This window comes from Lissotriton helveticus, chromosome 10 (assembly GCF_964261635.1).
Source record: "Lissotriton helveticus chromosome 10, aLisHel1.1, whole genome shotgun sequence".
In the NCBI taxonomy this organism is placed as follows: Eukaryota; Metazoa; Chordata; class Amphibia; order Caudata; family Salamandridae; genus Lissotriton; species Lissotriton helveticus.
The window spans coordinates 199483180-199506368 of record NC_136071.1 but is presented as its reverse complement, the minus strand read 5'-3'; the positions used below and the strand labels follow the sequence as shown (position 1 = coordinate 199506368).

Genomic DNA, 23189 nt, shown 5'->3' with positions numbered 1-23189 from the left:
AGCCCTCAGATAGCCCTTGGGCTAGCCCAGTAGTTCTAGTGCCAAAGCCTCACAACCAGGGTGGTAAGAGAGAGATGAGGTTTTGCGTAGACTACAGAGGCCTCAATGCAGTCACTAAGACTGATGCCCACCCAATACCAAGGGCAGATGAACTTATAGATAGATTGGCTTCTGCCAACTACTTAAGCACATTTGACCTGACAGCTGGGTATTGGCAAATCAGGTTAGCTGAGGAAGCCAGGCCCAAGACAGCATTTTCTACCCCTGGTGGTCATTATCAGTTTGTGGTAATGCCCTTTGGGTCGAAGAATGCCCCTGCCACCTTCCAAAGGTTGGTGAATCAAGTCCTCACTGGGCTGGATGACTTCTGTGCAGCATATCTTGACGATATTGCTGTCTTTAGCTCCACCTGGGAGGATCACCTGGTCCACCTGAGGAAAGTGTTAGAGGCCCTGCAAAAGGCAGGCCTCACTATCAAGGCCACTAAGTGCCAGATAGGGCAGACACAGGTTGTATACCTGGGCCACCTTGTAGGTGGAGGCCAGGTTCAGCCACTGGAGAGTAAGATACAGGCCATCAAGGACTGGACTCCTCCAATCACCCAGACTCAGGTTCGAGCTTTCTTGGGCCTGACTGGGTACTATAGGAAGTTTGTCAGAAATTATGGGTCCATAGTGACCCCTCTTAATGACCTGACAAGCAAGAAGATGCCAAAGAAAGTTCAGTGGACAGCAAGCTGTCAGAAAGCATTCAATGACGTAAAGCAGGCCATGTGCACAGCACCTATCCTTAAGAGTCGAGATTACTCCAAGCCATTCATTGTCCAAACAGATGCTTCTGAGTTGGGTGTGGGAGCTGTTCTGTCTCAGCTGAATTTTGATGGTAATGACCAGCCTATTGCTTTCATTAGCAGGAGGCTGACCCCCAGAGAGAAAAATTGGTCAGCTATTGAGAGGGAGGCCTTTGCTGTGGTTTGGGCCCTGAAGAAGCTGAGGGCCTACTTGTTTGGTACTCACTTCACCATTCAGACCGACCACAAGCCCCTCTTGTGGCTAAATCAGATGAAGGGTGAAAACCCCAAACTGCTTAGGTGGTCCATTTCCCTACAGGGGATGGATTTTACAGTGGAGCATAGACCTGGTACTGATCACAGCAATGCTGATGGGCTCTCCAGGTATTTCCACTTAGAGCAAGAAGACTCACCTGGTCAAGGTTAGTTTATTGTCCCACAGTTTGGGGGGGGGTCATGTAGGAGAGTAGGGTCTGCAATCCTATGATCACCCAGATTTTTGCTTTTTGCTGCACTGGTTTACGACTTTCCCTGGCTGTGGGCCTGCTAATCAGACCCACAGCCTAGCTGTTCTCTCTATCCAAATTGTACTCAGGTACTGAATTGGCACTGGGCCCTCTCTAAGTCCCTGTACCCAGGGCTGAGGTGCACCCAGAAGTCTCCCAGGGGCTGAAGCATGTATTGTGCCACCCCTGGACTGACTAACTAAACTGACACAACTGGCTGCACGACAGCTGGGGCAAGGTGGTGTACTCACCCTTTGCTTTAGATATAGTATACCTATATCTAACCCTAAAATGGACACACAGATCTCCTATCAGTCACTCCTATGGCAGGCCTTAACAATCCTGAAGGCAGAGTGCTTGGAATCGTGTGAGATAGTGCTCTGGCATGAGCTGAGCCTGTCTGCGGCTTTCGGGATCCATCCCTTAGCCGTTTCCATGATATCGCATACCATATACTCTTAAGTGCATTATAATCCTCGCGGTTATATGCCAACTCTGGTGTCGCTTTATCAAAACATGTCGAGTAAGGTGTCATACGAATTGGAATACTAACCCCTCGCCAATTCTGGCGACGGGGTTAGCATTCCACCCTTCTAGAGGGACACGACATGGATGTAACCTGTAACCCCGGTTAAAGTCAGACAGAGCCTTAGCATCCACAAAATGGATGCTGCCACCGAGACACAAGTCTGCCCTCCTGCTGCTGGGAGTCCTCCCAGAGCAGGAGGCAAGGACAAAGGGTTTCCTGCCAGGGGCGGTGCCAGCACCGTCCCAGACAGGGTTTTGTGTATTCTAGGTAGGCAGGGCTACAGAGGAAGGTGACTGCAAGTGGCACCCCGGTGCTCACTGTGCATAGGCCGGCCTGAACCAGTTCCAGGGACACTCCAGACCCTGAGCTGGGGAAAAGCCCGCCAAGGAAGGGGGTGTAACCACCCCCCTCCTGGTCCCACCCATAGGGCAGGACTTAGTCGCGTGCCAGCTCCCTTTTCCCAGATAAAGGTAGGAGCAGGCCCCCTTCCAAATTAGATCATCTTTGGAATCAAGACACGACTTTCTACGAAAGGACATCAAGATTTCTTCTTCAAGATTCTCCCTTGTGACTAAGGAGTAGTCACCCTGCATCCGCAGGCACCATCTTAAGAACACTGCGGTCTGCTGCAAGTCCTTCCTCCGGAATCCGACTGCCCAGCTCGACGAGAACCGGCTTCCCTGGCACCTCTGACCTCTACCCACCTCTACAGCAAAGCTGAGAACCGTGGGTGCGACGAGACCTCGAGGGACCGGCCATCTTCAAGACTGCACGACTTCTTTCCAGCACGACCGCCGAGGGATCCTCTGGTGAGTGCTTTGGGGTCCGAGAAGCCCCGACCCTGAGCAGCTCCAGCACCGAAGTTCAGCCTCCCAGCATCTCCACGATCTGCGTGGGGCCCTTCTGCTTTCGGCTGCTCACCGCGTTGTTTGGCTACTAGCCCGTTGGCTTGTAGCCTTCTTAACGACGCCCGACGACATCACTGCTGCCGGTCTGGTTGCTCCAGACTGGCCCTTGCTCCCTTCCAAAAGAGGAGCACCCCGGACCCTCCTGGTCCACTCCAGACGCCATTTTAGGTCCACCGCGTGGGCTTGAATTTGCCAAGACTTGTTGCCCCAATCCTGGGTCCAGCGACGTCGACAGCATCATCCATCGTGGGACAGCTCGTACCTCCATCCTGGTCGCCGACAACGCCTCCTGGTCCGTGAGACTGCAGAGCACAGCGTCACCCACTCACCTAGTCGAGGTGACTACCATCCGGTGCCCTCCTGGTGCCACCTGACTACTGGCTAGTAGTCACGAACTTGGTCCCCTCTGCTTTCAGGTGTCATCCATCTTCGATCCAGGCTTGGATCACTCGAACAATCTTCACTGGTCGCCTGCCAGCAACTCCTTTCCATCAGGCTCCTGGTTCGTCAACGAAGAATCCAGACGTCTTTTCAGACCTATGCAGCTGCAGCCCCTGGGCTAGGTAACTTCGGCATTTCGGTGCCCCAGCATAGCCTCACTATCCAAGGGTTCAGATCCACTTTCGTTTTTGACCTACCTAGTCGGGTTCGCCCGAGAACACTAACTTTGTGAATACTAGCTTCCATAGGCTTTTTCCCGCCTTACGCGTGAGAGTTCCCACTCTGCACGTGGTGTCCCTAGGCCTCCTGCTCCTAACCTGAGTGTTCAGTATAGTAGGCCTAGCGTTCCTAAAGCCTCTGAGAATCGTTACTTACCTGCTAGTAATTCGCATTCCACTTTTGTAGTATATGGTTTTTCGTGCCCCTCGGGCATTTGTGTAAATTGTGCGACTTGAAGTATTTTTATAAGAGTTTTGTTGTGTGCTTAGCTCCCTGTCTCATAAAGAGCCAGGGTAGTCTTGTTATAAATAAATACACTGTTTATTTTCATAACAACTTGTGTGGTGTCCTTTCACTGGGTGTTCAAGGGGTAATGTGATGGTAAAACAGCTGGCTTAACACGCCCTCTAGAGTCTTAGCCTTAGACTGCTCGTATCCATGCTACTAGGATAGCTGGTCTATAAGGTTGACTTACAACCAATCATCAATAAGGGTTGTTTGGACTGATATATAGTGATCACTAGAATAGTGAGCACTGCACATCAGGCCAACTTCTCACAGCACTGCTTGTCTAGCTCAGTCTTCAAGGGTTTTCCCATGAGTGCTCTCCGACGTGCTACCTCTGTCCACCTGAGATGCCTTCCTTTAAGCGCATTTTAAAGGCGGGGGGTCGTGTAATAACCATTTAGTCCTTGTGCGCACCACTTGTTCCTTTAATTGTCACAGAACTGTTTGTACGACTTGAAATAGTTTCACTCTCGATTTGCTTTTTATTTACGTATTTCGAAACAACATTTGCTCGTAGGTTGCCTCGCATAATGTGGCTTTTTGTAAGAATGTATTTTTATCTTTCTACAGAACTATCAATTGAGGAATTTGAGCGTGTGAAAGAGTGTAATTAACTTTGCCAACTTCTGATTCCCGTTGTGCCTCTTTTCTTATTTTTAGAAAACAAATTTCTCACTGTGGATTGCAAGCACTTGTATCAATTGAATATTCCAGTTTTTGCTGCAGGAGGGCTTATTAGCTGAAAATGCTCTTCGCAACTGGTTGTAGACATATGTATTTGACTGACGTTGATTATGTTGTTGTAGGCTGGTTGCCACTTGTGAGACAGCCTCTTTTCCATTTCTCCAGTTCTCTTTTCCATGACGTTGTCACAAGGCTCAGGGGACAACAATATCTTTATGAAGGACAGTAACATTCAGATGAACAAGTTACTTACCTTCGGTAACGCTTTTTCTGGTAGATACAATATCTGCCTGTGGATTCCTCACCTTGTGAATATCCCCCCCTGCGTCAGCAACATTCGGAAATTATTTTCGTAGCTTCGCGCCGACGTGGACTCGGACGTCATAGAGGCATGGCATCGCTCGCGACTCCGCTGACGTAACCGACACCTATAATAGGCCCACGCCGGCGTGATGACATCAGTTCCGCCCTTTTTTCCGTGCCTTCGAGGCACACGGACGGACCAATGACAGTAGACATATACACAGTATAGGCAGTACAAATATCAAGGTAACACACACAGTGTGAGGCAAATGCAAAAAAACATTTGACAATAAAATAAATACATAATAGAAACACTTGCATAGAAGAGTGGACAACGGGGAGGCGGGTGGGTCAGTGAGGAATCCACAGGCAGATATTGTATCTACCAGAAGAACAAGTTACTTACCTTCGGTAACGCTTTTTCTGGTAGATACTATATCTGCCTGTGGATTCCTCACCTTGTGAATATCCCCTTGCGTCAGCAACATTCGGAAATTCTTTTGTAGCCTCGCGCCGACGTGGACTCGGACGTCATAGAGGCATGGCATCGCTCGCGACTCCGCTGACGTCACCGACGCCTATAATAGGCCCACGTCGGCGTGATGACATCAGTTCCGCCCTTTTTTACGTGCCATCGAGGCACACGGACGGACCAATGACAGTAGATATATACATAGTATACACAGTACACAATAGTCAAGGCAAAACACACAGTGTAAAGCAAATGCAGGAAAGCAGTTGAAACATCTCCTTGACAATAAAATACATATATTACAGAAACTCAGGTATAGAAGAGTGGACAACGGGGAGGCGGGTGGGTCAGTGAGGAATCCACAGGCAGATATAGTATCTACCAGAAAAAGCGTTACCGAAGGTAAGTAACTTGTTCTTCTGATAGATACATCTGCCGTGTGGATTCCTCACCTTGTGAATAGAGTCCCACAGCAGTCCCCACTCCCGGAGGAGGGTGTCCACTCTTTTAAACCAGGAAATCCTGAAGGACAGAGCGTGCAAAGTGACCATCCCTCCTCACCTCGGAATCCAAGCAGTAATGCTTCGCGAAAGTGTGGAGGGAAGACCAAGTTGCCGCTCTACAAATATCCTCTACAGGCACACCTCTAGCCAATGCAGAGGTCGAAGACTTAGCCCTTGTAGAATGAGCCCTTATACCCTCTGGTGGTTCCTTACCGGCCAAAGAGTAGCAGATCTTTATGCAGAAGACGATCCATCTTGACAAGGTTCTTTTATGGACAGCTCTTCCTTTCTTGCAGCCAGCAAACCCAATGAAGAGCTGGTCTTCCACACGAAAGTCCTTGGATCTATCCAAGTAAAAGGACACCGCCCTCTTAGGGTCCAGACGGTGCAGTCTCTCTTCCTCCTTAGAAGGGTGAGGGGGAGGATAGAAGGTAGGTAAGGTAATGGACTGCCCCAGATGGAAGGGAGTTACCACCTTAGGCAGAAAAGCAGCCCTGGTCCTGAGAACCATTCGATCAGCATTATTGGTCAAGAAAGGGGGCTTATGACTAAGAGCTTGAAGCTCACTTACCCTCCTTGCCGAGGTTATTGCAACGAGGAAGACTGTTTTAAAGGTTAAAAGCCTCATGGGACATTTGTGAAGAGGCTCAAAAGGAGCACCCATCAAGTAGGTCAATACAAGATTTAAGTCCCACTGAGGCACAATAAAAGGAGAAGGAGGGAACTTATTTATGAGGCCCTTCAAAAATCTTAACACCACAGGAGACTTAAAAAGAGATGGCTGGTCAGGCAAGCAGAGAAAAGCTGACAGCGCAGAAAGATAACCCTTCACTGTGGCAACAGCAAGCCCCTGTTGCGCCAGAGAAAGGGCAAACTGGAGAACATCAGACAAATGGGCTCTCACAGGGTCAATAGACTTTTCCCCACACCACGTGACAAATTTCGACCATCTATAAGAATAAATGGACTTAGTGGAGTCACGCCTGGCTAACAAGATGACATCCACAACGTCAGGTGGAAGGGAAAAGGAATTCAGGTTGCCCCGTTCAATCTCCAGGCATGAAGGTGCAATGTCTGGAGGTGGGGGGTGTAGAACCTGCCCCTCCATCTGAGAGAGGAGATCTGCCCTGTGAGGGAGACGGAGCGGCGGGTGAGAGGAGAAGTGGAGAAGGTCTGAGTACCACCCCCTTCTTGGCCAATCCGGGGCGACCAATATGACTTGGGCCCGGTCTTGGCGAATTTTCCTCAGAACCCGAGGAATCAAAGGTATGGGAGGAAACGCGTAAAGGAGTTGCGAGCTCCAACTCAACTGAAACGCGTCCCAAAGGCTCCTTGCATCGGATACTGGAGACTGCAGAATAACGGGCAGTGAGCATTCGCTTGAGTGGCAAAAAGGTCCACCTGAGGAGTCCCCCACGTCCGAAAAACATGACGAACTACCTCCGGATGAAGCCTCCACTCGTGGTCGGCAGAGAACTGCCGACTGAGACTGTCTGCACGAACGTTCTGAACTCCGGCCAGATGATTTGCCATCAGACAAATCTGATGGTCCTGAACCCAGGACCAGAGACGCAGAGCATCTCTGCAGAGACACTGCGACCCCACTCCTCCCTGCTTGTTGATGTACCACATCGCGGTCGTGTTGTCCGTCAGGACTTGTACTGACACACCGCGAAGGGAAGGGAGGAAGGCCTTGAGTGCCAAACGTATCGCCCGCAATTCCAGAAGGTTGATGTGAAGCAACCTTTCCTCTGGAGACCAAAGACCCTTGACCTCCAGATCCCCCAGATGAGCACCCCACCCGAGAGTGGATGCATCCATTATTACCGTGGCCACCGATGGAGGAAGTTGAAAAGGCTTTCCTTGCGACAGATTGCCTTCCACGCTCCACCAAGACAGATCCGCTGCAGTTTCTCTGGAGATCCTCACTGACTCCCTGAGATCTCCGTTGTGCTGATACCACTGCCTGCGGAGGCACCACTGGAGAGCCCTCATGTGCCAGCGTGCATGGTTGACCAACAAAATGCAAGAAGCCATCAGACCGAGCAGGCGAAGAACCTTCAGGACTGGAACGACCGCTTCATTGAAGAACAAAGGAATCATTTCCTGAATGTCGCGAATCCTTTGAGGTGGAGGGAATGCACGACAAACAGTAGTGTCCAGCACTGCACCTATGAACAGGTTGCGCTGGGAGGGCACCAGGTGAGACTTGGGTACATTTATCGAAAAACCCAACTTGTGCAACAACTGAGTTGTCTCTTGCAGATGATGGAGCACCTTCTCTCGCGACTCCGCTTTGATCAGCCAGTCATCCAGATACGGGAATACAGGTATCCCCGACCAACTGAGATGTGCTGCCACCACTGCCATCACCTTGGTGAAGACTCGAGGCGCAGTAGTAAGACCAAACGGAAGAACCGCAAACTGGTAGTGTTGCGACCCAGCCGTAAAACGGAGATACTTTCTGTGTGACTTCAAGATGGGAATATGGAAATACGCATCCTGCAAGTCGATCGACACCATCCAGTCTTCTTCTAGCAGCGCTTGAAGAACCTGTGCAAGAGTGAGCATCTTGAACTTTTCCTGTTTCAGGTAAAGGTTCAAGATCCTGAGATCCAGAATTGGCCGAAGCCTGCCATCTTTTTTGGGGATCAGGAAATACCGGGAGTAGCACCCCTGACCCCTTTCCTGCTCTGGAACCACCTCTATCGCACCTTTTCGAAACAGTGCCAGGACTTCCTCCTGCAGGAGAAGCAGGTGGTCCTCCGAACAATAACCTTGGCAAGGAGGATAGTTTGGGGGAAATTCCCGAAAGGGAAGAGCATACCCATTCCCCACGAGATTGAGAACCCAAAGATCCGATGTAATCAATTCCCAATCTCGTAGGAAATGGGTAAGCCGACCCCCCACTGGACCCACATGAACCGGAATGGCGGATATAGGGCTGCTTTGCTGCGGTGGCTGGGGGCTGGGATGGGGAAGAGGAGGAAGAGGAGGAAGCGTGACGGCCCGAGCTTGGGCCTTTGCTTGCCTCTATAAGCTCTGTATAATGTGTTTTGCTGCTGCTGTGGCTGCTGCTGGGTTGACTTATAGGTTCGAAAAGAAGATCTGCCAAATCCTCTTGAACGTCTTCCAAAAGTGCCCCTGGTCTGAAGGCCCAACGACTTTGCTGTCGCTCTGCTGTCTTTAAAGCGTTCCAAAGCAGCGTCTGCTTTTTTTCCAAACAATCCAGACCCGTCAAATGGAAGATCCATTAATGCCGCCTGGACATCTGTGGAAAACTCACTTGACTTCAGCCATGCAGCTCTTCTTGGGGAAACATCCTTTACAACGCAACTTTTACCACGCAGTGCCTTTATGATGCAACTTTTTTAACGCAAACCATTACAACGCATTGCGCTGGGGGGTGCTCTAGGATAGGGAATAGGTTTAATGTACTATCCAACACCTTCCCTACTATCCACGGGGACTGGAGTTGGAATAGTAAATTAAACAATTCACTATCCAGCGCCCCAAAGCACTATGCGTTGTAAAGGCATGCGTTGTAAAAACCGCGCTGTAAAGGCATGCGATGTAAAAGCATGCGTTGTAATGTCATACATCCCTCTTCTTGTCGCTACGGAAGAACCCATGACCATCGCCACAGAGTCCGCCGTGTCCAACCCACTTTGAATAACCTGCCTTGCTGCGGCTTGAGTATCAGAGATTACCTCTTGGAAGTCTTTTCTATCCTCCTCAGGTATCTTGGGCACCAACTGTTTCACAGTGTCCATAAGTGCGTGGATATAACGCCCCGTCAAGCAGGTTGCGTTTGTGGACTTCAAAGCCATACTGGCAGAGGAGAAAACCTTTTTAGCAGCCTGATCCTGCTTTCTCGACTCCTTTTCTGCTGGGACCTGCGGAAATGCACCCGTAGATCTTTTGGAACAGGCAGCCTGCACCACCAAACTCTCCGGCAGAGGATGAGAGGTTAAAAATACTGGGTCTTCAGGAGCTGCCCTATACCTCCTAGCTACAGCCCTAGATACAGCTGGAGCTAATAGAGGATTTTTCCAAATCTCTAAAATTGGATCTTTTAAGGCATCATTAAAAGGTAGCAACGGTTCAGTCACTGATGAAGGAGAGTGAAGGACCTCTGTGAGCAGATTAGATTTAAATTCTGCAGTTGGTAGAGCAATGTTCAATAAACTTGCAGCCTTCTTTATCACCACATGATAAGGTGCCACATCCTTTGAGGGTTCATTAGAAACTGAAACAAGGTCCCAGTCAGGTGACAGTTCTAGGCCACTAGCTACAGACAGGTCCTCAAAAGGGTCCTCAGATTCATGTAGTTCGCCCTCCTCCAGATTTTCCTCTCGATATCTTTCTTCCTCCATCAATCTCTGGGCTTCACGCCTAGATCTTTGCTTCACATTCGAAGCCGTCGGATCCGCAATCGACTCTGACGGAGCCGGAGCCGGCGTCGAACTCGCCGTCGCCGTCGGATCCGCAATCGACTCCGACGGAGCCAGAGCCGGCGTCGAACTCGATGTCGGACGAGGGAGAGATCCACGACGTCGCTCAGGGTTCGGCATCAAAGTTGATGGAACTGGCGTCGAAGGAATCGGAGTCATCGATCTGGGCGTCGATGGCTTCGGAGTCGAAGGCCTCGCCGGAGTCGGATAATGCCAATGCGGCGTTGGAGCCGGCGTAAAGGGCGTAGGTGCATAGGATTGACGTCCGAGTCCACGTCGGCGCAAAGCTACGAAAAGAATTTCCGAATGTTGCTGACGCAGGGGGGGATATTCACAAGGTGAGGAATCCACACGGCAGATGTATCTACCAGAATGCCTGAGATGGGTTCGTTTGATGGATATTCAGGTTTAAATAGAGAGTTTAGATGAAAGTGTCTGTGTTCTGTTGTAGAGTTAACATGCACTGAGAACCATCTCTGCGAGCATCCCTTGCTACTCTGCATCTGTTTGTTCTCTAAAGTGGGCTCTGATACACCAACAGACCATAAAGGATGTCCTTGTGTTTTTTTCTGATTGTGGTGCAGCAAACCATTGAAAGGCCTTGCACTTTTCAAGATAGTTCCTATTCTTTCTTTCCTAATGTCAGATGATTAGTTTTAATACCTGCATTGCTCGTTTAATGTCTGCTGACGTCTTGCACTTAAAGCCATATTTTTTTTGCAACTGTTCTAATTTGAAAAAATCAAATACAAACCATACAGTGCAACAGTCATAGGTTCGCAAAAGTAAGTCCTCAGGACAACTCCATTGCAGTGCATGCCTTTGTCTTCAGAACGAGTTCCCACTATTTACTTTGGTCCCTCTCCACTTACCCTGATGCTCCATGGCGGTACGCCAGCTGGTGGCCTTGGTGATGCTCTGGATGTTCTTCTTAAACTGTCTCTCTCCTCCCCCTGATGCTCTTCCAACGACGTGCCAGGTGCCGGATTTGCAATGCAATAGGTCTCGCATTTGCAAGAGTTTAAGCTATTGGCATTGTAAACGATAATGCCTTTTATTTATGGTTTAAAAACCAACACGTAAATAAAAGGCATTGTCATTTACAATGCCAACAGCTCAAACTCTCGCAAATGCGAGACCTATTGCATTGCAAAGGCTTTTTTGTGTCTGTGAGGGCTATCCCTTGTTATACTTTTTCATGACAAGACTTTCTAGTTATCGTAGCTGATATTTCAAGCTCTCTTTATTTAAGGGATGTGCCCAGTGTGGGGTCTTGACATGTGTTACAGAAAACACAACAAAAAAATGTATCTAATCCCATCACAAATTTAGGCATGTCCCAAAAGACGGTTCCATCTGTGGACATTCAATTCTAAAACTCAAAACACCCAAGAGGGTTGCCATCTAAGGGCCTTAAATGTTGATTCCCCAACATGGGTTTCAGTTACAGGAGTGACTTCACATACACCTTCAAAGGCGAAGATGCACATATTGGAACTGGCTTGTTTTAAACAACCTGGAAACAGGTTCTGGTGAAGAGTTGCAGATGACTCCTATTAAAGGCCCTCAGTGCTTGCTCTGAAGGGACAAACGTCTAGCTGTGGTGGCGCAGAGATTGAGATACTCAGGGCAAAACAATCTTCCCAGGCAAAACTGTCTTCCACCTCAAGGTAGAAGACAAATTTGCTATCATCGTCGATCCCAACATTGAGGGACAAGGGTAAACAACCTTTGTGAAAATGGCTTGCAAAGACTACTCCGACTACAAACTGTCTTTCGATGAACATTATGTTAATGACAAAAGTGATGCCTAGGATGAAAACCATCCGGTCGAAGACGAAATTTACCATTTTGATGAAGACTAGACAATAGATGACAAAATCTCCCACATCAAGGAAGACCACACTGTCAACAGTGCAGTAGGTCCATCGACAAATTCAACACTCTTGACAGCTAAGTCTATCCTGTCGACAACAGCTCCATCAATAAAGAAGCCCTGTTCATTGACAATAACTTCATCAATGAAGCAGGTCCTATTGAAAACAGTACCATCGACAAAGAAGAATGTTTCTTTTCCGCTGAAGATCACTTAATCAATGGTAGGGTTCTTGGCAACAGTAGCTACTATTTTAACTCTGTCCCTTTCTATAGAAACCTATTTTGTAAATTGTGCCTTTGTTTTCCTTGTCTTATTGACAAGAATTATGCCAGAGTCACCTAACCAGCTGTTAGACGACTCCTCTTCATGCATTAGTGAAGGGGAACAAGCAAGTAATGGAGATGAGCAGATTTACACCAACGATTCCGATAGTTACTCTGATACAGCTTCCCAAGCGGAAGGTCTGCATGAATTAGACAAAGACCTGGATTATCAAGAAGGCTTGGGTTATGATAGAACCCAACCTTAAATAAAATCTCCACTTCACCCTCAGACATCTATAGTTTAGGTGACAAGAAAATGTGGAAAACATGTCTATGAAGAGAGGAGCAGAGATCAAGAAACACCCTGTTTCCTGAAGATGTATAGTAGAAAATCAAGCATGCTGAAGAATGGAAAAACTTTCAATCTTTTCAGAAAGTGCAAAACCTTACGGTGCAAGATCCTCCTCTGTTGGAGATTCTGAAGTGACATTACCATTTATCATACTATCCCTATGGTGGAGGTATAATATCTGTTGTCAGATTCTTATCTGTAAAGTTTACCAATGGAGGATACAGCAATTTCTAGACCAATCAGACAATTCTCCTTTTGCTGCAACCTAAAAATCATGCCCCAAGTATGTAGATGTAAGTCAACTTGCAAAGGAAGTGGTCTCCTATATGCAAGCTGAAAGTAAATACAAATATCAAGGGTTCCTATTGATATTGATATTTTCTTTTTAAACAGTATGGGGTCATAATGATATTTTTACTAGGCCTGATGCAGACATTTGCCATCTCAAGTCTGGTTGTCCACCTAAAAAGCACTTACAGCTGACGTCCAATCTTAATTGAAGCCTGGAAATTACATGCACTTTCTTGTGAATGTATTAAACAATTTATATAAAATTTAAGCTGCAAACAAAAGGTTTAAAAATGGGATTTGTGTTTGAGCTTCCCTAATGATCATATAAGTCAGTATCACCCAATGGAGTTTTTGGCGATATCAAAGCAAAGGCAATAGTATAGGATTTTTTGCCACATACTAAACAATGCAGTAAAACAGTAATATTGCACAAATAGTGATATAAAGAAAATAGTAACACAACAAAACCTTGTTAATGCTGGATAGTCCTGCAAGCCAAATTAAAAGTTAACCAAGTGTAGCTGGCATGATTACTTGGGTAATTTTAAAAGTAGTGGATCTGCTAAGAATTGTGCCATACTATCAGAATATGTCCGACTTTTCTTCTTGCTTCCTACTTTGAAAGGCAAAATGTCAACACATCTATAAAAATCATTAAAGAAGAAAGATGAAGATTCTAGAAATGTACACACCGAAAGGACTGTGCTTGTGTTAAGTCGCGTCGTGCCTTGCCAATTTCATTTGCAAGTTTCTTCAAATCATCGCCTTCAAACAAAGGAAGAACGGGATCCTTTAGAAAAAAAAACAGATCAAAGAATAATATTTTTATTGCAGTTTGATATCAATAAAATCAGAATGTAAAGATTTTCAGAGGATCAGTCACACATCTACACATAAAGCACATTATTTGCTATAACTGTGTGTTCATTGAGATACACGGGAGAGCAGAAAAAAGCAGTTTTTTCAGGATGATCCCCTGCCTGAAAAAGCTGTTCCATCCTGGTTGTTTAAATCTGCCCCACAATGCAAGCTATGAACTACTATGAACCATTACTATGAACTAGCTGTTCAAAGGACTACTTTAAATTATGTAATGGGTAAGATGGGAATCTTATCTGCAGTTCCTTCAGGTAAAAATTCCTTAGAATTGTGTTTCAATAAGCAAGCTGACCCTTCTTAGCACCAAAATGACCTTTCTCGATTCCTTTTTTTAACAGTAAATTATCTCCATGTCGGTTTAGCTTGCTTGCCTTGTTGATCTAAGTCCGCTATCAATATTTATCAGTGATATTCATCGCATTGAATTTTGGATTACAGATGTTTAGCTATCATCAAAGGCAAACACTATATTTCCCTGTACATTGTCAGCAGCTTCCTGGTCAATTTACTTGGTGCACAGCTATTCATGTCTCAGCTAACTTGGCCTTACTCACCATGGCTTTCACCTTCAGAATTCAAAAGTACAATCCCGGACACTCAAACCATTGTCCGTGCCCAAGGATTATCCCTATGGTCCCACTCCCATTGCTCAGCAAGTGCTGTTACTACACTCACTTGGCCACTAGTGGCCACCAATAATAGGCAGAACTCAGTCCATATCCCTTTTCCTCAGAGACAGTTTGTGGTCTCCCTCCTCCCCCACAGGTTAGAAAGTATTGTTCTGTTTTCCCAAGTATGCCTCTGCGTCCTGTGCATATCTTGTATGCTAATTTGGAGTATTGAGTCAATTTAGTTTCCCACTTGTGTTAATGTTTCTTCAACACCATTCTGTACCCTTCTGAACTTATATTAACCAGCAAACAACGTATAACCTCCTCTATCAGAGTTCTCCATAATGTGCCATATACTTAGAACAACAGCCTTAAGGATGTTCCTCATTTCCAGTATAATTCACAAGAATGGAAACCCCTGTCCTACTGGCACTGGTACATATCACGTGGCCAGTGTCTACCATGTTAATTACATCTTTCATTTGGCAAGTTACATCAGTGCCATCTCTATAATTTCCCACTTGATAAGTTCTTGACAATTTCAGTCACTATCTCACCAGCTCACAAGAGAACTGTCCAAAGGCATCACACCCACAATTCTCCTAGAAGGCTTGCTCTCCATCACCATTACCAAGGCCTTCCCACTTTCATCAACAGCTCAATATTTCCCACATCCATATTTTCCCTCAACAATACCACCCAAATACTGGTGGGGACTCTCGCAGTAAGAGCACAAAAAGCACATAAGCACATTCGCGCAAACTCTCAGCCAGACCTTCTACTGTGTAGCCATGGCTGAATGTCAGAATATCGAAGTCACTGATATATCGGCCAATAACAAAACTGACTGTAGAATATCGACTACCAATATATTGTTAAAGTAAGTGTACTTGGGGAAGTGTAGATTTATTATTGCTGCTCCTTATCTATGTACCTTGCTAATATATATTTATCATCAAGATAAGTAAATGTGGATTTAAGAATAGTAAATCTACAAGTATGTTGACAAAACAGTGATAGTTGATATGTAATAGTGCTACAAGTTGATATGAAAAACACAGTTATATGGTATAATACCATTCCCATGCATGTGTCCAAAGAACAGAGGGACAGGAAACCTGCAAGTTGCATCCTAAATATTGATGTTAACTTCAGAGTTTACTTTAACATGACTGTTTGGTCACAGCATAGCCATAGTGCCACCTGCGCTCTTATGCAGCAAGAAGCAAGTTACTTACCTGTAACTTTAGTTCTCCAGTATTGGAAACTTTCATAGATTTCCATGCTTGAATCATTCCCCGTCATCGAGATGGGAGTCCCCGGTATAAATAAAAATAGTAGTACAATTCACTACAAATGAGAAACTAGACCTAGGCCCATCCTAGTTCTGTAACATATCAACCTCTCTTTGTAAAAGAGACCAAATAAAATCAACAACCAATCAGATTAGCCTGTAGAACCTTCCTGAGAGAACCTCAGATTTTTGTAGCCGTAGTGCCACAGTATAACCATAAAATGCAGAAGGTCTAGCTTTCCCAGGGGAGGAGGGTGGGTGGGTCGCATGTTAATCTAAGAAAGTTTCCAATACTGGAGAACGAAAGTTACAGGTAAGTAACTTGTTTTCTTACTCCAGAATTGGAACTTTCATAGATTCCCATGCTTGAATCAGAGTAGCTAGCAGTCATAAGCACATTTATTTGTGTATAACAAATTCAGCTTAAACCATCAATGCATTAATAAGAGGAAATCAAACAAAGAAATATCCAGTAAATATCAGTTTAGACTTTACCGATTCCTTTGTTTTTAAAGAAGTAATCTCAAAATCAGAGTAAATAACATATATCTGTATGCATTCCGAAATAGGTACTCATATTAAAATCCAAAAAAGAATGTGCGAAGAAAGCATAAGGAAAAAGGAAGGAGGGATGAAAAGGAAAGCTCACAGCTATTGAAATAGGTTCCTCAGGACTGCTTGACCCACTGCAGCATCTTTGCGCATCAAAGAATCCAAGCAGTAATGTCTTGGGACGCTATGAGTGCTCTTCCAGGTTGCTACCCTGCCGATGTCCCGGATAGGCACTCCCGCAAAGAGGGCCGTAGAAGAAGAGATCGCTCTCGTGGAGTGAGCACGGACCTTACCTACAAGGGGCTTCCCCGCTGCTTGATGACAATATTTGATAGCGCTTGAAATACAATGTGCAATCCCCTGCTTGGAATGGGAAATTCCTTGCGAGGAGCACTATAAGCCACAAAGAGCTGAGGTTATTTTCTGAAATCCTTAGTTCTTTGAAGATAGAACTTCAGACAACGTTGAATATCCAACGAGTGAAGAGTCGTAGGCTGAGGGAAAAAAGACTTAAGTATAACTGGTTTATTTAAGTGAAAGTCCAAAGGTACCTTTGGGATGAATTTGGGGTTGGTACGTAGTATAACTGTTTCATTCTTGAATTGAAGAAAGGGCTCTTGAATAATGAATGCCTGTAACTCGCTGACCCTTCTAGCTGAAGTCAAAGCTAGAAGAAGAGCCACCTTCCAAGAGAGGAATTCCAAGCCTGATTTATGTATAGGTTCGAATGGATGCTGCATGAGCTAGGTCAAGACCAGATTTAGGTGCCATAGTGGTGGAGGAGGCTTCACTGGAGGGAAAGCTTGAAACAGGCCTTTCATAAACTGCTTTACAATCCTTGCCGACCAGAGCGAAGGCCCTGAGGATTTTCTCCTGAATCGAGAAATGGCTGCGAGATTAACTTTAATAGATGAATGAGCCAGACCTGCTTTCGCCAAAGAAAGAATGTACGGAAGGATTTTCTGAGCTGAGGAAGAGAATGGATGAACTCCCGAGATATGGCACCAGTGGCAAAACCTCTTCCACTTCAGCTTGTAAGTTTTGTTTGTACTTGGAGCACGAGCTTGTGAGAGGATGTCCCTACATTCCGCAGAGAGCCATACATCGAAAAATTCTCTGTGCTGAGGAGCCATGCCGATAATTGCAGGGATCGGGGATCCAGCTGCAACACTTGACCCTGGGACATTGTCAACAGAGATGGGATTGGCTCCAAAGGCACTGGATGCTCCCTGGATAGAAGAAGCTCTGTGAACCAGTACTGGCGAGGCCAAGACAGCGCTATTAGAATCATCTTGCATGGTTCCGTCTTCAACTTCTTGAGAAGTCTTAGGATCAGCGGAATGGGGGGAAAAGCGTAAACAAAGGCGCCTGACCATGCCATCGAAAAAGCATTCCCCCAGGATCCCCGACGGGGATGCCAGCTTGCGTAGAACCTGCATTTCTTGTTCGCCGGAGTAGCAAAAAGATATCGATGGCTGGTTTTCCCCATATACGAAAAAGTTCTACTAGAGTCTGTTGATCCAACTCCCATTCATGGCTGACTGATTTCAGCCTGCTTAGTGAGTCTGCTGTCTTGTTTTTTGTCACTGGGAGATGCTCCACCTTCAGTGCGACTCCATGCAAGATCGCCCATTCCCAAACGGCTTGAGCCTCCCTTGATAGCAGACGAGATCTTGTGCCACCCTGCTTGTTGATGTAATGCATGGCCATAGTATTGTCTGTCCTTATTAAGACCAATGAATTTCTTATCCTTGGGAGGAAAGCCTACAAGGCCAGGTGAATCGCCCTGAGTTCCAGCAAACTGATGGGTAAAAGACGTTGGTCATCCAACCACCGTCCACTTATCTGGAGGTCCTGTAGGACTGCTCCCCAGCCCTCCAGTGATGCATCTGTCGTGATAATTTGAGAAGCTGGGGGGACCATGAAGGAGAGACCTTGGGAAATGTTTTCCTTGGGAGTCCACCATGAGGCAGCTTCTCTCATCGGTGCCGTCACTGTGATCACATCTTCGAAAGATCCGTCCACCTGCCGCCACTGTAAGTCCGATATTGAAAACAGTGGTCCTTGACCTATTCCTTCAAATACACAGAAATCAATCAGTACATAGTCGTTATTCAGAAAACATTTCAGAGCATGTCCAGCAGATCAGCTCTAGCTAACAAATGCACCAGTCAAAGGAAAGGATTGCAACAGCACCAATGGAAAAACCAGAAACAATTTTAATTCATTGTATCTAGATTGAATGCGATAAATCACAGTTTATAAAATTGCTTGAAAAATGTAGGTTGCCCCAAGAAGGCGTGCACAAAGAGAAAGGAGGGTGAATTGGGACAGTGTCATGTGATTGGGAATAAGAAAGGTTCAAGACAGTAGTGACATAAGAATATTTACAATAGTGCTATACAAAAGAACGGTTGAACACTTCACCGTACTCACAAACCTGGCCACAAGAATTAATTATGTACACATTTTTCAAAATATTCTCAAAGAAACACACAGTGTTAATTTCCTATTTGCACATTGTATGGCGAAAATATGATCCAGGTTAGAAAATAACAAGGGCGTCGACGTTTCGACTCGTCTTAGGGCCTGTGGGTTAGTTAGACCTGGGCCATGCGAGTCTTCATCAGGACTAAACACGGGACAACCAAGGGTTATTGATGAGGGGGAGGAACAGCAGACAGAGCCAGGCAGCCGCTATTGGCGCCTAGAGGACTCCTTCCCCTGACGTCCTGCTCTTCCTTGGTTGGTGGATCTTGAGTAAGAAGAGGACTGACCCTGCCGCTGGTTATATTGCGGACTGTAGGACTGCGAGGCAGGCTTATACGAGGAGTACCGGTATTGCTGGTATCCTCCTCTGTATGAGGGAAGACGTCTACCGCTTGCACCCCTAAAGGGGACTTTGCAGTATTGCAGCATCCCTAACGAACATGCAGTGTCTGTGTATTTTTTAATGTCCTGCAGCGCATCGTCAATATGTTTACCGAAGAGCGCCTCACCATCAAAGGGAAGATCTAAAATCTTGCATTGCACCTCCGGTCTGAACGAGGTGGCACGGAGCTATCCATGGTGTCGTAGGACTGCCGCTCCATCCAGGGATCGGAACACAGTTGTTGCAATATCCATTGCACAGTCGATTACCTCCGATGAGGCTCTCTCTCCTTCTTGGAGAATCTTCTGAGCTTCGGCCCGCTGTCTGCAGGCAGTTGATCTAAATAGGGGGAGAGGTCACACCACATCTGGCGGTTGTAGCGCCCTAACATGGCTAAGGCATTAGCTGCTTTGACAAGCAGACTGGACATCGATGAGAACCTCTTGCCAGCATTGTACAAGCATCTGCCTTCTTTATCTGGAGGCGTTGTTAAAGGTGCCACTGGATTTCTGGATTTCCTCTAGGCTGCCTGGGAAATAACTGAGTCCGGCTTTGGTTGGCTCACCAGGCAAGCCAGTCTGTCCTCCGGGGCCTTGTATTTCTTTTCCAAACGAGGAAGCACCGGGACTACCATAGCCGGGGTCTTCATCACCCTGAGCCCCTCTTCCCAAATGTGACCAACAATAGGTATTGTCCTCACTGATCCTCTAAAAGGCTCTTTAAACTCATACAGGAAACACTCCGACTGTACCGATGGCATAGACAAATCGAACCTTTTAGCAGCCGTTTCCAACAAAATATGGAAACCTCCAATGTCCCCAGGTGGAGAATCGACTGGTACCGGAAAAGGGGAAGCAGGAGTAGGGATAATGTAGTCATCCCATTCTCTATCTGGATGGTCAGCCTGACCCTGGTCCTCATCCGAGGTGTCATCCTAGACCGGAGGAACTGAAGGCGGTGGATCCACTATTAATTGCAGTGGAGGTGGTGGTAGCCGAGGCGTGGAAGGGCCCGCTAGTGGAAGAGCGGGAGCTGAAACAAGCTACTGAACCAGAGATGGTGTTGGAAACCTCTTCTTATAGTCAGAAAGCATGAACTGTAGGTCCGAGATCAAGGAGGATGGCATACAGATAATTTCTTCCTGATAACATCTATGATAGTCTTGAGGAAGATCATACTCCTGCTGGTCATCATAACCGTCCTCATAATCCAAGTCCTGGCACTTAACGTGTAGCTCAGAAGGGCTATGAGCATAGCCATACTGCCCTTCATCATCCGAATCTTCCTCCTCTAGAAGGTTGGTAGGCAGAAGAGGAATTGTATCCGTTGTCGTCGAGGTCGTCGACGAGGTTGTCGACAATGTAGATGCCGTCATTGACGGCCCCGTCGACGATACTATAGTCATGACCGTCGAAGCCGGCGTCGGCGGAATCACAGCCGTCGACATCCTCGCCGTATTCGAAGTCGTCAACGATACTGTGGACACCATTTTTGCCATGACTGATGCTGCCCCATCAGACTTCACCACCGTTGCCGATGAAGATAAGGAGACTCTCGTCGATGATCCCGTTGTTGCAGTTAAAGAAGAATGAGATTTTACCTTCTCGCTACGTGTCGACGAAGACGATGATGATTTCTTTGTCAACGCTGTCGTTGGCAGCGCCGTCGCCGGTGGGAATTTTCTTCACATGTTTTTCCTCAGATGGACAGAAGAGGGCTATTTGAAGTCCTTTTTTCTGTGAGGAGGAGAAGATGGAGGAACAGAGCTCAATTTCCTCACTGCAGTTTACTCAGTAGGAAGTCCTTTTTCTCTCCTTTCCACCTCGGTGAGGAGATTTGTCTGTACTTTGTCTGTCAGACCCCAGAGAGGTCTTTTTAGAGACTTTCCAAGGACGGTTTTCAGAAGAAGAAGGGTCTGATCTCACCCCTTTTAGAGATCTTCTAGAAGATGCAGCTGATGACCCATCCCTGTCATCGCTGGAAACAGGCTCCTTCTTGGATTTCAACTTCTGGAGCCAGGTCAGGAGACAACCCTCACGGTCCCTCAGGGTCTTTGTTGAAAAAGGACAGCATATCTTGCAATCCTTGGCCTTATTATCTGGATACAAGAAACAGATGCAGTCCTTGTGAGGGTCATCTACATAAAGCCTCTTTTTAGAGCAGGTGACACAAGCTCTAAAAAGGCCTTTTTTCTCCTTCTCTGACATGTTAATTAAAGATGAAGAACCAAGATGAAGAAAAGCTCTTGAAAAAACTCTAGAAATTGAAGTGATAGGAAAAAACTAAGCAGAGCTCAGTGGAAACCCCCTAGCACAATGTGTGGTAGAAAATCTAAGGGTCTGAGGTTCTCTCAGGAAGGTTTTGCAGGGTGAGGCTAATCTGATTGGTTGTTGATTTTATTTGGTCTCTTTTACAAAAAGAGGTGGCTTTGTTACAAAACTAGGATGGGCCTAGGCCTAGTTTCTGATTTGTAGTGATTTGTACTACTATTTTTATGTATACTGGGGACTCCCATCCTGATGACGGGGAATTGATTCAAGCATGGGACTCTATGAAAGTTCCAATACTGGGTAATGGCAATGACAATGCACAAGTTTCTATTAAGATGGGGTCTGGTTCTGCGAGTTGTGTACATACATTTGCATTGTTTACTAGTTTCCTAAAATAATTTAAATGTGTTCTGTGCTCTCAATAAACGCTGGTATAGGTTCCTACATAGGTTCCCCATATTCTTATTACATTATTTTGTGGGTAGTCCTATTCTGGCTGGGTCAGTTTATGATATGGTTTCTTCATATGTGTGAATCTAACTGTAGTTGTGAGCAGAAGGTGATAGTTTGTTTTGGTTGCTGGCTGGAAGTCTACACTGTCCATGGTGGGCGTTGTCTCCAATAGGCTTAGCCTCCTGTTTGCAATAGCAAAAAGTATAAACAGCAATTTATACTCTCTTGTAATCCTAAATTGCAGAGGAATTTGAGAATTGTATTCACATGTTGAGCCTGGTGGATTGCCCACAACCTTGGCATACAATGACATTAGTTTTCCCTTGAGAGCCTGGTGGATGGCCCGCACCCCTGGCATGCAATTACATAACTTTACCCTTGAGAGCCTGGTGGATGGCCCACAACCCTGGCTTGCAATGACATCAGTTTCCCCTTGAGAGCCTGGTGGATGGCCCACAACCTTGGCATGCAATGATGTCAGTTTTCCCTTGAAAGCCTGGTGGATGGCCCACACCCCTGGCATGCAATGACATCGGTTTTCCCTTGAGAGCCTGGTGGATGGCCCACACCCCTGGCATGCAATGACATCACTTTCCCTTTGAGAGCCTGGTGAATGGCCCACAACCCTGGCATGCAATGACATCAGTTTCCACCTGAGAGCCTGGTGGATGGCCCACAACCCTGGCATGCAATGACATCACTTTCCCCTTGAGAGACTGGTGGATGGCCCACACCCCTGGCATGCAATGATATTAGTTTTCCCTTCAGAGAGCCTGGTGGACAGCCCACAATCCTGACATGCAATGACATCAGTTTCCCCTTGAGAGCCCACATCCCTGGCATGCAATGACATCAGTTTCCCCTTGAACGCCTGGCAGATGGCCCACAACCTTGGCTCGCAATGATGGTCAGTTTTCCCTTGAAAGCCTGGTGGATGGCCCACACCCCTGGCATGCAATTACATCAGTTTTACCATGAGGGCCTGGTGGATAGCCCGCACCCCTGGCATGCAATTACATCAGTTTCCCTTTGATAGCATGGTGGATGGCCCACACCCCAGGCATGCAATGAAATCAGTTTCCCCTTGAAAGCCTGGTGGATGGCCCACACCCCTGGCATGCAATGACAACAGTTTTCCCTTGAGAGCCTGGTGGATGGCCCACACCCCTGGCATGCAATAAGAAAACAAGTTACTTGCCTGTAACTTCAGTTATCCAGTATTGGTATCTTTCATAGATTCACATGCCTGAATCATTCCCCGTCGCCGAGGTGGGAGTCCCACGGTATATAAAAAAGCAGTACCAAAGGTAAATTATAGTAGTAGGCCTAAGAGAAAGGCCTGAGGCCTAAACTGTAGTAGCCTATCTACCTCATTA

At 46.5% G+C, this 23189-nt stretch overlaps 1 protein-coding gene across 3 annotated transcripts in view; it reads right to left on the bottom strand.

The window, feature by feature from the left end:
* VWA3A (von Willebrand factor A domain containing 3A) overlaps nucleotides 1–23189 on the bottom strand; it is a 528715-nt gene that overhangs the window by 59975 nt on the left and 445551 nt on the right. For all 3 annotated transcript variants that reach the window (XM_078665117.1, XM_078665116.1, XM_078665118.1), the window contains one exon: nucleotides 13575–13672. In XM_078665117.1, the coding sequence (XP_078521243.1) occupies nucleotides 13575–13672 (98 nt within the window). The remainder of the gene's footprint in view (nucleotides 1–13574; nucleotides 13673–23189) is intronic.